The sequence below is a fragment of the Oncorhynchus masou genome, chromosome 22, assembly GCF_036934945.1.
Source record: "Oncorhynchus masou masou isolate Uvic2021 chromosome 22, UVic_Omas_1.1, whole genome shotgun sequence".
Classification (NCBI taxonomy): Eukaryota; Metazoa; Chordata; class Actinopteri; order Salmoniformes; family Salmonidae; genus Oncorhynchus; species Oncorhynchus masou.
In genome coordinates, this window is record NC_088233.1 from 21,880,720 (window position 1) to 21,893,637 (window position 12,918).

A 12,918-nucleotide genomic window follows, 5' to 3' on the forward strand; every position below is an offset into this window, starting at 1 on the left:
TTTGCGGACGACACAACAGTGGTAGGCTTGATTACCAACAATGACGAGACGGCCTACAGGGAGGAGGTGAGGGCCCTCGGAGTGTGGTGTTAGGAAAATAACCTCACACTCAACGTCAACAAAACTAAGGAGATGATTGTGGACTTCAGGAAACAGCAGAGGGAACACCCCCCTATCCACATCGATGGAACAGTAGTGGAGAGAGTAGCAAGTTTTAAGTTCCTCGGCATACACATCACAGACAAACTGAATTGATCCACTCACACAGACAGCATCGTGAAGAAGGCGCAGCAGCGCCTCTTCAACCTCAGGAGGCTGAAGAAATTCGGCTTGTCACCAAAAGCACTCACAAACTTCTACAGGTGCACAATCGAGAGCATCCTGGCGGGCTGTATCACCACCTGGTACGGCAACTGCTCCGCACTCAACCGTAAGGCTCTCCAGAGGGTAGTGAGGTCTGCACAACGCATCATCGGGGGCAAACTACCTGCCCTCCAGGACACCTACACCACCCGATGTTACAGGAAGGCCATAAAGATCATCAAGGACATCAACCACCCGAGCCACTGCCTGTTCACCCCGCTATCATCCAGAAGGCGAGGTCAGTACAGGTGCATCAAAGCTGGGACCGAGAGACTGAAAAACAGCTTCTATCTCAAGGCCATCAGACTGTTAAACAGCCACCACTAATATTGAGTGGCTGCTGCCAACACACTGACACTGACTCAACTCCAGCCACTTTAATAATGGGAATTGATGGGAAATGATGTAAATATATCACTAGCCACTAAACAATGCTACCTTATATAATGTTACTTATCCTACATTATTCATCTCATATGCATACGTATATACTGTACTCTATATCATCGACTGCATCCTTATGTAATACATGTATCACTAGCCACTTTAACTATGCCACTTTGTTGACATACTCATCTCATATGTATATACTGTACTCGATACCATCTACTGTATCTTGCCTATGCTGCTCTGTACCATCACTCATTCATATTCTTTATCCCCTTACACTGTGTATAAGACAGTAGTTTAGGAATTGTTAGTTAGATTACTTGTTCGTTATTACTGCATTGTCGGAACTAGAAGCACAAGCATTTTGCTACACTCGCATTAACATCTGCTAACCATGTGTATGTGACAAATAAAAATTTATTTTATTTGATTTGACATTACTGTGCAGCCGTATTCATTGATCTGGCCAAGGCTTTTGACTCTGTCAATCACCATATCCTCATCTGCAGACTCGACAGCCTTGGTTTCTCAAGTGATTGCCTCGCCTGGTTCACCAACTACTTCTCTGATAGAGTTCAGTGTGTCAAATCGGAGGGTCTGCTGTCCGGACCTCTGGCAGTCTCTATGGGGGTGCCACAGGGTTCAATTCTTGGACCGACTCTCTTATCTGTATACATCAATGAGGTCGCTCTTGCTGCTGGTGAGTCTCTGATCCACCTCTACGCAGACGACACCATTCTGTATACTTCTGGCCCTTCTTTGGACACTCTGTTAACAACCCTCCAGGCAAGCTTCAATGCCATACAACTCTCCTTCCGTGGCCACCAATTGCTCTTAAATACAAGTAAAACTAAATGCATGCTCTTCAACCGATCGCTGCCAGCACCTGCCCGCCTGTCCAACATCACTACTCTGGACGGCTCTGACTTAGAATACATGGACAACTACAAATACTTAGGTGTCTGGTTAGACTGTAAACTCTCCTTCCAGACCAATATCAAACATCTCCAATCCAAAGTTAAATCTAGAAATGGCTTCCTATTTCGCAACAAAGCATCCTTCACTCATGCTTCACTCATGCATGTTTTGTCACCAAAGCCCCATATACTACCCACCATTGCGACCTGTACGTTGTCGTTGGCTGGCCCTCGCTTCATACTCGTCGCCAAACCCACTGGCTCCATGTCATCTACAAGACCCTGCACCCCATTATTTTTATTTCTACTTTGCACATTCTTCCACTGCAAATCTACCATTCCAGTGTTTTACTTGCTATATTGTATTTACTTTGCCACCATGACCTTTTTTGCCTTTACCTCCCTTATCTCACCTCATTTGCTCACATCGTATATAGACTTGTTGATAATGTATTATTGACTGTATGTTTGTTTTACTCCATGTGTAACTCTGTGTCGTTGTATGTGTCAAACTGCTTTGCTTTATCTTGACCAGGTCGCAATTGTAAATGAGAAGTTGTTCTCAACTTGCCTACCTGGTTGAATAAAGGTGGGGAAAAAAACTAAACAAAAACAGGGAAATGCAGACAATGAAGCTGGGTTGAAATGCAATTGACCCTTGCACTTTTTATGTAACAAGTATAGATAATACAACTTGAGTTAATCAGCCATTGATAGTTGGAAAGCAATATCCACTATTAGGAACTTAATAGTTACTCGTTCCAAATGATCATACTTGGCCTACTACCAATCACACACACAATCCACAACCTAACAAAATGTTTTTAAACTTCAATGAGTCTGGTATTCAAAGTTGGCCATGTAAATAATTTCAGTCGATCATTTAGCCTAATGAAAACAGAGTCAATGACAGTCAATATAGATTTCGAAATGATTGGTTATTTTGTGTGTCACTCACTCCTCCCAGCACAGTCCCGGAGCATGTCCACTTCCTCTGTCAGGATTTCGACTGTGGTGTCGGCCTGGCCTTGCTGCAACCCCTCTGTGACCTGATGGAGACTATCTGGGTGGCCCACAGGTCTTTCAGGTAACTGTTGTATCTCATTGTGGATGGTGGGAAGTTTGTGGTACAGTATGATCTGGGCCCTTATTCATAAAACCTCTCAAAGTAGGAATTCTGATCTAGGATAAGTTTTTAGTTTTAGATCATAATGAATAAGATTACATGGATGGGGGGGGGGCTGATCTTAGATCAGCACTACTCTGAGATGCATTATTAAAATGGGCCCAGGACTTTAAATCCAATATATGGGTTAGGAATTTTAAGTGGATCAAAATGGATTAAGTTGTTCATTATACTAGGACAGTCCATCCACTAAATTAGGTCATTACCTTTCCCTTGTAATCAGAACGCCCTGATGCATCCCTGGTGTGACCTTGTCTACCTCACTGACATCATGGCTGACTTCCACTGTCATGTCTTCTTCCCGCAGTTTGACCAAAGCATTTTTAGAAAACAAGAGAGGTGAGGAAGCATATTTAATTCTCTGCTCTCTTGGCTCTAAGCAGTGCAGCACTGTTTCCTTACATTTTGGACTGTTTTGATAAGTGGATATATTCTCTGTTCAGACTGACCAGGTCCACTCCATACACGTCAGGCCAAGTGTTAGAAAGCATCATCAATCTGTCTAAATTGTCCCTTTGTTTCCCTTAACCTCAAACTAGGTTTCCTGGAGTACCAAATGAGATTCAAGAGGAGAATGGGGTTAAATTTCAATTTGAAGTTTTCAAGAGGGAGATCTGTGGAGCTGAATAAATACAAACGTTCTGACTATTCTTTGTCAGACCTTCAGTGCCTTTTTTAACTGGCATTATGGATTGAGATGTTAAGTTGATGTCGGTTTCTCCCCATGTATATCCCCATGTATATCCCCATGTATATCCCCATGTATATCCCCATGTATATCCCCATGTATATCCCCATGTATATCCCCATGTATATCCCGTTTTATTTTGATCATGTTTATTCAGATCTACTCGTGAAACTAACATACAATGTAGTGAAGAACTGTATGAATGCACTAAACAATGTTTACTACACCACATACAATAAGAAGGGTATCCTATCGGAACCTTGTGTTCTGTTGTCCAGTGCAATTCTAATAAAAAATCATTATCCATCTGTATATTACAAATGCCTCACTCTGCCTCTCATCTCATGTGTCTGTGACTGCATCAGCACAGTTCTATAACACTCATGAATCAAATTAGTCAACATGTCCATCCCAGTCAGATTTGTTACTGTTAGTCATGTCATGTGTTGTCAAATACAGACAGATTTTCATGTTTGCCCCAGACGATTGAGCCACTGCTGTCCCATATAGTGGCCTTCCTTGTCTGATGCATAATCAATCCCCTGTTATCCTCTCCCCTCATCTGTAATATTCTGCAAGGTCCAAACCAATGGCTCTCTCTGAGTCAGAGCCTACGTCAGAGCAAGAGTGGCCTGGGGTGAGTCATAGCAACATGGGCACCAGGGTTGTGTGTGTGTGTGTGTGGGTGTGTGTGTGTGTGTGTGTGGGGGGGGGTTGTTCCTGGAAGTGCCCATGTTGCTATGACTCACCCCATGCCACTCTTGCTCTAACGTATGCTCTGATATTTATGACGATTTATGACTGAAGATTTCATATCATATGGCAATTTACGGTATGGAGTTACCATCCTGGAATGGTGTTAATACTTGTAATTATGATGATTTCAAAAGTGTTTCATGTCAACTGGTGCTTTAAATGATACAGGAAATATATATTATTGAACGTTTATTCCAAATGATGTTTCTTGAAAGGTGTTGGAAAGCCATTAGATTTCTTGCAAATGTTTACTATTGAAGAATGTCTGCAATGTAGTGATGTAAGTTGTAATGATACTTAAATACAGTTCCTTTAAATTCTTCAACTTGCCCTGATATTGTATTTGTCATCATGGCTAATCAAATACTTGTCATCAGTAATAATTCATTCAACTCCATCTTTCAGTATACAGTGTTTGAGTAAGTGATCCTCTAGATGGAGACACAAGACAGGACATGGGTACGAGTGGGTACGGCCCCTGAAACCAATTTCCGTTTTCCCTCCCTCTTATTACAACATTTATCCAATGTCATGGATGTGGATAGGATGTGGTATGTGAACCAGTTTCTTAGAACTTTACTTAAACTGACTGATTACTGTCAGACAGATTAGGACCTTATGTCCTCTATATAATTGTGTATCAAAGAACTTCTTGTCCACATCCACTCAGACAACTTGTGTATACCACAACACAACGGAAATTATTATATGCAAATGTATCCCAGAAGGGTCACCTTTACTGAGGGACATTATCGATATGTCCCAAATGGCACCTAAATCCTCATGGGCCCTGGTCAAAAGTAGTGCTTACATAGGGAATAGAGTGTCATTTGGGACGCACATTATGGGATATCCTGGTATTATAACAGCTGAGGAGAAAGATGCTTAGCCGTGGTCTCTGAGCACACATTCATTCTCCAAGTCCTACTGACCTCAGACATTGAATATTTACCACCTTAATACTCTACAATGCTATCGCTGCAGCTGAAAATCATACATTTTAATTGCAGGTGTCATCTATTTTCATATTTACCCTGATTTATGCCCCATAAAAACAATGTGTAACCCTGGCTAATAATACCGGGTGTCACATTTGAAATGAAAAATAACAATTTATACTGCCTCTTATTAACCTCTCCTGCTTTAAGAGATAATTCAGACTGACATAGTCGCCGTAGGGCAGCAGACAGGACGTGGTGACAGTGGATCATCATTGAGAGCGAACAAGGAAGAGAGAGGGAGAAAAAAGTGAAAACGGAATTTGCATTTATACACTTCGCATGGTCTTGTTCATTACACTCAAATGGAAGCAAACCTTTTAACAGAAAACATACTGTATTTGAGCTCATAAAACAAGTTCAGGTTGTACCAGAAGAGGTCAGTGGGTAGTACTCTGTTTTAAAATGATGGCACCAATTTGGAGGTTACTGAATATAACTCAGTGTGACAACATATGAGGGAGAAGTCACTGACATTGAAACCAACTGTAGAAAATAAAAGTGAACTTTTGGGACAGCAATATGTCCCCAAACATATCCTTATAGCCGGCTAGTTCTGAAATTGTACATGACTCGGAACGAGACCAAATCATATAAAAATACCCTTTGGAGAACCCAAATTCATTAACATGTACATATCATTTTGTTATTGCCATGATTACAGCAGTCTTGATAAGCTGGATCCCCCCTCTGGTCAGACTATAGACGCATCTGAAATGGCCCCAATTCACTAGGGCTCTGGTCAGACTATAGAGGAATCTGAAATGGCACCCAATTCACTAGGGCTCTGGTCAGACTATAGACGCATCTGAAATGGCCCCAATTCACTAGGGCTCTGGTCAGACTATAGACGCATCTGAAATGGCACCCTATTCACTAGGGCTCTGGTCAGACTATAGAAGAATCTGAAATGGCACCCAATTCACTAGGGCTCTGGTCAGACTATAGACGCATCTGAAATGGCCCCAATTCACTAGGGCTCTGGTCAGACTATAGAAGCGTCTGAAATGGCCCCAATTCACTAGAGCTCTGGTCAGACTATAGAAGCGTCTGAAATGGCCCCAATTCACTAGGGCTCTGGTCAGACTATAGAAGCATCTGAAATGGCCCCAATTCACTAGGGCTCTGGTCAGACTATAGAAGCATCTGAAATGGCACCCTATTCACTAGGGCTCTGGTCAGACTATAGAAGCATCTGAAATGGCACCCTATTCACTAGGGCTCTGGTCAAAAGTAGTTCTCTATAGGCAATAGGGTGCTGGTTCAGATGCTGCCAAAGTTTGTTGGTTGGCAGTGAGCTAGAAACCTTGAAGCATAAAGTCATGACTTTGTTAGCTGTGCTGCTCATTCCCCATTAAAAAGCACTCTGAGCATGTTTCAAGGGCTCCAGCAGGCTTTAAATTCTCAGCAAGGCCTTTAAAATAAGCTTACAGTACAGTATTTGGGGTAGGCCTATATGCTCAGCAAGGCCGCATAGTGATTTTTACCCTGAATTAACTTGCGCACTAATCTAAAACCAGGGCTGGTGTAAGGCAGGTAAAAACTGACCAAATCAGTTTCTGCACATATTCAATGCAACTCCACTTCAGTTCTCAATACAAGCCAAGTTGGTAGCTACATTTGAAAGATCAATATCAGTTCTATACCCATGACAAATCAGACATGACAGTGTGTGTTAGACCTAGTTTTATTAGGATGTTTTAAGGGGGTTATTTTGACACATATTGGCTTCAATACACAGGCAATTCCCAACACACAGCAAAACATCTGTTTAACACGTATTCAACATTGCCTCATAATATCCAAATATTATTGTTATTCTAATAGTATTTAAATATTGCACAGATAAAATGATGCGTTGCCTCTTTCAAGGTAACCTTATCTCCAGGCTAAATGCCTTTGGGGAGGAATTGTCTGCTGTGCAAGACTACTTTCAAGGCAAGCTCGTCTCCTAAACTAAGTAATACCATTCAGCTGAAAGAAAATCCTGATTCAAGTTCTCCCTATGGTGATATAAGAATGTTCTGCATTTTAAACCATGAAATCAAGATCAATCATCACCCTTTAACGGGGCAACAGGGTTGAAGAGTGGTCTTTCCCGTCGCAGCTGCAGTTTACCAGAACTCATCTCAAAGTCCTTCTTAGTGCCGTTGAGGGCCTGTAGGCTGCCTGTCCGTACATCATAGCCATATGACCGCAGTGTTTGGATCCGGTAACTTACAATCTGTGTGGTCAGCTCCAGAACGGTCGGAGTCTGTGTAATCTGAGCCATAGTGACTCCAGCTCTGAGCAGGCCCTCGAAGCGTTCAGCCAGGATGACCTCAGGGTAGTAAAGCAAGGCTGGGCAGTTGAGGACCATGTCCCGGAGCTCAGCCTCTGAGCAGCCCAGGGTCTCCTGCGAGTAGGCCAGGGTGTGGCGCATGCTGTCCGGGTTGAGCTCGACAACAAACCCCCTGAGTTTGGAGAGGAGGCGGAGGAGCTCTGAGGTGGTGAAACCCCGGTCTCTGAGGAACAGCAGGTTGTCCCTCAGCACCTCCGGGGGCTTGAGGAGGACAAAGGGGTTCTGACTGAGCAGCTTCTGCAGCCAGATCTTCATGTTAGCTGCGTCGCCCCCCAGCTCCAGATAGGCCTGCTGCAGGGTGCAGACCATCTCCTTGTTCTGCCCCACGGGGCAGCTGAAACTCTGGGGGGCGCTGGCCATCAGCTTGGTGACAATGCGCTTGTTTAGGTGTAAACTCTGGAAAAAGTCGATGTTGGCCCTCTGGTTGGCGTGGTGACTGGAGGTAAAGAAGGAGGCGGGAAACTTCTCAATGATGCCCACTAGGTCTCTCTCTCTGGGGCAGATGGACCTCCACAGCTCCCTCTGGGCCTGCTGCTGCTCCGGGCTGCAGAGGACCGCCTCGGGGTAGAGCTCCAGGACCCGGGCAATCATGGGCCCCTCTGCTCCCATGTCCCGCAGCAGGCTGGCTGTCTCACTCACATAGGCAGGGCTCTGATGCAGGACCCAGCCCTTGAGCTGGCGGATCTTCTGGATGTCCACAGAAAGGTCATAGAGGGCTTCCACGGTCACCTGGTTCTCTGCTGTGCCTCCCGGGTTTGAGAAGGCCCTGAGAGGGGGGAGACGTTGAATCCGCTGACAGTGGCGGCATAGCAACGTTGTGACAAATCGCAACATGGGTGCACAGTCACAGACCATGCAGGTCTGACCTAGGGGTGATATAACAAAAATAGTAATATGACCTTTCCTTTTCTAGATAGCTTGCTACAGACTCTTGACTATAAAAATACAAAACATATATTTTTTTGTGAATCAAAACAAAGGGAACATAAACTAAGCACTTAACAACTTAGTAATAATGAAGAATTGTACAAATATCACATCAGTCATATGGTCATAACGTTGGTCTGTCAATGTCTGAGTTAGTCATCTAGCTAAGGTTAGCTAAATTAGCTAGCTGCCTTGACAGCTATGATAGGTTGTTAAAGGCAAGCAGGAACAATTGTGATGATATCCGACGATGCTGGGAAGACAAAACTATTGCAAACTGACAACTGATTCAATTAAAATGCATGTTCATTTATTTCCCTTGTACTTTCCAAACAGAAACAAAAGAGAAGTACATCACAGTACCTGAGTTTGTTAGCAGCGTTCAGCGGATGTGACGTTTCGTTATGAAACTGAACTATGCTTCTTTGGTGTATGGCTGTGTGGTACTAGCTGCAGATGTACCACAGCGCAACTAAGTGTACAAAAACGGTAATGCACAGCTGACACTATGCAAAAATCTAAACTCATCACTCCAGCCACTGAAAGGCAGACTAAAACTATTCCAGCTTAAAATGGATACTAAACTAAGTTTACATAGATCATATAGATCACAGAAGAGATGTAATGTAGCAATGCTTTTCTTCTGCTTCTGACTAAACTTGCTTGTAGGAAGCAGAGCAGTAACAACCCCCAGTATCCTTCTCTTATCTTCTTATCTTTTCATTCCACCATCAGAGCTCTGGTCTTGCACCATACACTTCCAGTAATTAGGGTATTTTGGCAAATGTATATTTCAAATCAAATAGCAGTCGATGCATCTCAGACGCAGCAACATACGGGACAGACACTGATCACAGTAATCAGCACAGAGCTAAACTGGAGTGAACAGAGAGGGAAAGTTTCTCACAGTTGGGGCTTAATCACACTGCTTGATCACCAGCTCCACAGGCTGTTCTTCCAGCCCAGTTCAGGAAATATATGTAGCTTCCCAATCTGGTGACTGAGAGGAAATTGGAGCTCATTATTGTAAGTCTGCATAATATTTAAAGGCACCTGAGGATAATGGCTTGAATGCAGGCAGCCAGGCAGGTACTATGGCAAAATTAGATCTGATCTACCTAATCAGCAATACTATTGTATGTAGCTCATGTAATCAGCACCCCTTACTTTTTGTAGAGGCCAGGGAGTAAGACTGAGGTTGGACAATTTTGGGGACACAGCAACTGACATCATTGTAAAAAAAATCCCTTCAATTAGCTGCATAACTTGTAGTACAGTCCAAATGTTTAAAGATAATAGAATAAATAATGTAAGAAACTAGTTATTGAGTTTTTTAAATGTCTTTATTTCACCTTTATTTTACCAGGTAGGCATGTTGAGAACAAGTTCTCATCTACAACTGCGACCTGGCCAAGATAAAGCAAAGCAGTTTGACACATACAACAACACAGAGTTACACGTGGAATTAACAAACATACAGTCAAAAATACAGTAGAAAAAGTCTATATACAGTGTGTGCAAATGAGGTAGGTTAAGGGAGGTAAGGCAATAAATAGGCCATGGTGGCAAAGTAATTACAACATAGAAATTAAACACTGAAATGGTAGATGTGCAGAATATGAATGTGCAAGTAGAGTATGGGGATGAGGTAGTTGGATGGGCTATTTACGGATGAGGTATTTACAGATGGACAATGTACAGGTGCAGTGATCTGTGAGCTGCTCTGACAGCAGGTGCTTAAAGCAAAATAACTCGTTATTGACAACCTCCTTATCTCCTCTTCTGTCTGCTCATGGCTGTTTGAGTGAAGAGTCCTTATCGATATGTAGTGTGTACATGATGTGTGATTCACAGAGAGAAAGTTGTGTGAACTTCATCTTTATGCTGTAGAGAATACGATTTTCTTCGTGCATTACACATTTGTCTGAACTTTAAAACCCAACCAATACTTATACAATATCACTATGTAGCCCACTGATAAAGGACATGGGTTATAATGTATCTAACAGAAGTAGGACCAAGTCACTATTATTTGAGAACAAGCAAGTCTCACGTCACAAGGTCCATGTTGAGTTGAGTCCCAAGTAGATCGGGTGAAAAGTCGTACATTCTAAGAGCAAGTCAAATTGAGTAGAGTCACAAGTTTTGAAAGTCAAGTAAAAAAATGTTTTGTCTACAACACATTTTGACTAGTCTATGTAATTGTAAAATAGGGCATTTGTAGCAGTCATAAGGGTGTGAAATCAGCAGGAAGCAAGGCAGGTGTAGATTTATTTACAGGTGTTGGTGATCCAATGATGAAAGCGCAATATCATACAAAATATACAAGCAGATTTACCAAATATACACGGGCAATAGCCCAAAATAAATAGCCTCTTTATCAGGCTTAACATGTCCTATCTGAACGGACACAATTAGAGCGCCTCCCCTTGAGAAACCAAATCAAATCTGTCTAACAGAAGCTCAAACAGGTAGGCCTACATAATACAAGCACTTGGCCCCCAGGACCAATTGGCAATTACAACTAATAAACTGGTTCTATAAAGTAAAAGGCAATTTCCACATCCATTGGTACATTTGTCTCAATCAGACTTAATGATTATTCATGATATTTCAACCCCATGCATACATACATGGAGCGAACAATAATTTTCTCTTATTCAATGTTCCGACTCCAAAGCGTGGAGCGCATGCCACAAAACATATTTCTATGCACACTGAGACTTGCGCTCCTATTATGCACAACCATAATGACAGAGACTATAGGACAGACACAGGGAACTCCGAAATAACCCGAGAAATATGAACAAAGGAAGCCATACTTTAAATTAAATAAACAGATCTTCTACCTCATGAGTCTCATGAACGTTCATATGCACTATAAACATCGCGCCCACTCAGAGCAGGGAAATGAATGGTAGGCTAAATGAAAATGTATCGTATGCCTATCAAATGTGAAACAAAAATGTCTACGTGTTGCAAGAAAAAGTACGGTGATGGAATGAAGACACGCTAGCAAATGATTGTAATATTATATGGAATATAGATTTACTACATAGGGCCTCGTAAAACATAAAAAAGTTATCCTTTTTAGAAAAAACTATAGTAACATCAACAAATAATTGATTAAAATACACTGTTTTGCAATGAAGGTCTACAGTAGCCTCAACAGTACTCTGTAGGGTAGCATCATGGTGTAGCCGGAGTACATCTAGCTTCCGTCCTCCTCTGGGTACATTGACGTTAATACAAAACCTAGGAGGCTCATAGTTCTCAACCCCTTCCATAGACTTACACAGTAATTATGACAACTTCCGGACTCCAACCTATCAGAGCTCTTGCAGCATGAACTGACATGTTGTCCACCCAATCAAATGATTTAAAAAATAGATTATTTCACCTTTATTTAACCAGGTAGGCTAGTTGAGAACAAGTTTACCTGGCCAAGATAAAGCAAAGCAGTGTGACAAAAACAACAACACAGAGTTACATTGGATAAAGAAAGTCAATAACTGTAACGCTCGTCTTCCTCCTCTTCTGAGGAGGAGTAGCAAGGATCGGAGGACCAATGCGCGGCGTGGTACGTGTTCATGATGAATTTATTAAACACAGAACACTAAAACAAAAATAACAAAGAGAATGACACAAAATTAAACAGTCCTGTCTGGTGACAAACACAAAGACAGAAAACAATCACTCACACCACACAGTTGGGAAAAGGCTACCTAAGAATGATTCTCAATCAGAGACAACTAACGACACCTGCCTCTGATTGAGAATCATACTTAGGTAGCCTTTTCCCACCTGTGTTTTGTGAGTGATTGTTTTCTGTCTTTGTGTATGTCACCAGACAGGACTGTTTCGTTTCGTGTCATTCTCTTTGTTATTTTTGTTTTAGTGTTCTGCCTCGTATCGGCCGGGCTAGAGTGGGCATCGAGCCAGGTGCCATGAAGCCGGCTCAGCGCATCTGGTGTCCAGTGCGTCTCCTCGGGCCTCCAGTGCGCCTACACGGTCCGGTCTATCCGGTGCCTCTTCCATGCACCAGCCCTCCAGTGGCAGCCTCTCACACCAGGCTGTCTCTCCGTCTCCTCCCTACAGGTGCTCCCACCTGTCCAGGGCTGCCAGAGTCGCCCGTCTGTCCTGAGCTGCCAGAGTCACCCGTCTGTCAAGAGCTGCCAGAGTCGCCTGTCTGTCCTGAGCTGCCAGAGTCGCCCGTCTGTCCTGAGCTGCCAGAGTCGTCCGTCTGTCCTGAGCTGCCAGAGTCGCCCGCCTGTCATGAGCTGCCAGAGCCACCGGTCAGTCAGGAGCTGCCAGAGCCGCCGGTCAGTCAGGAGCTGCCAGAGCTGTCCATT

The 12,918-nt window shown here is 43.1% G+C and overlaps 1 protein-coding gene across 1 annotated transcript; it reads right to left on the minus strand.

The window, feature by feature from the left end:
• Window positions 1-6,967: 6,967 nt before the first annotated feature.
• Window positions 6,968-8,969, minus strand: LOC135509181 (transcription termination factor 2, mitochondrial-like). Its single transcript, XM_064929617.1, has 2 exons — window positions 8,930-8,969; window positions 6,968-8,505 (listed from the first exon to the last, which is right to left on the minus strand). Exon 2 carries the CDS (start codon window positions 8,492-8,494, stop codon window positions 7,349-7,351), a length of 1,146 nt encoding a protein of 381 aa, XP_064785689.1. The 5' UTR covers window positions 8,495-8,505; window positions 8,930-8,969; the 3' UTR covers window positions 6,968-7,348.
• Between the last annotated feature and the right edge of the window lie 3,949 nt (window positions 8,970-12,918).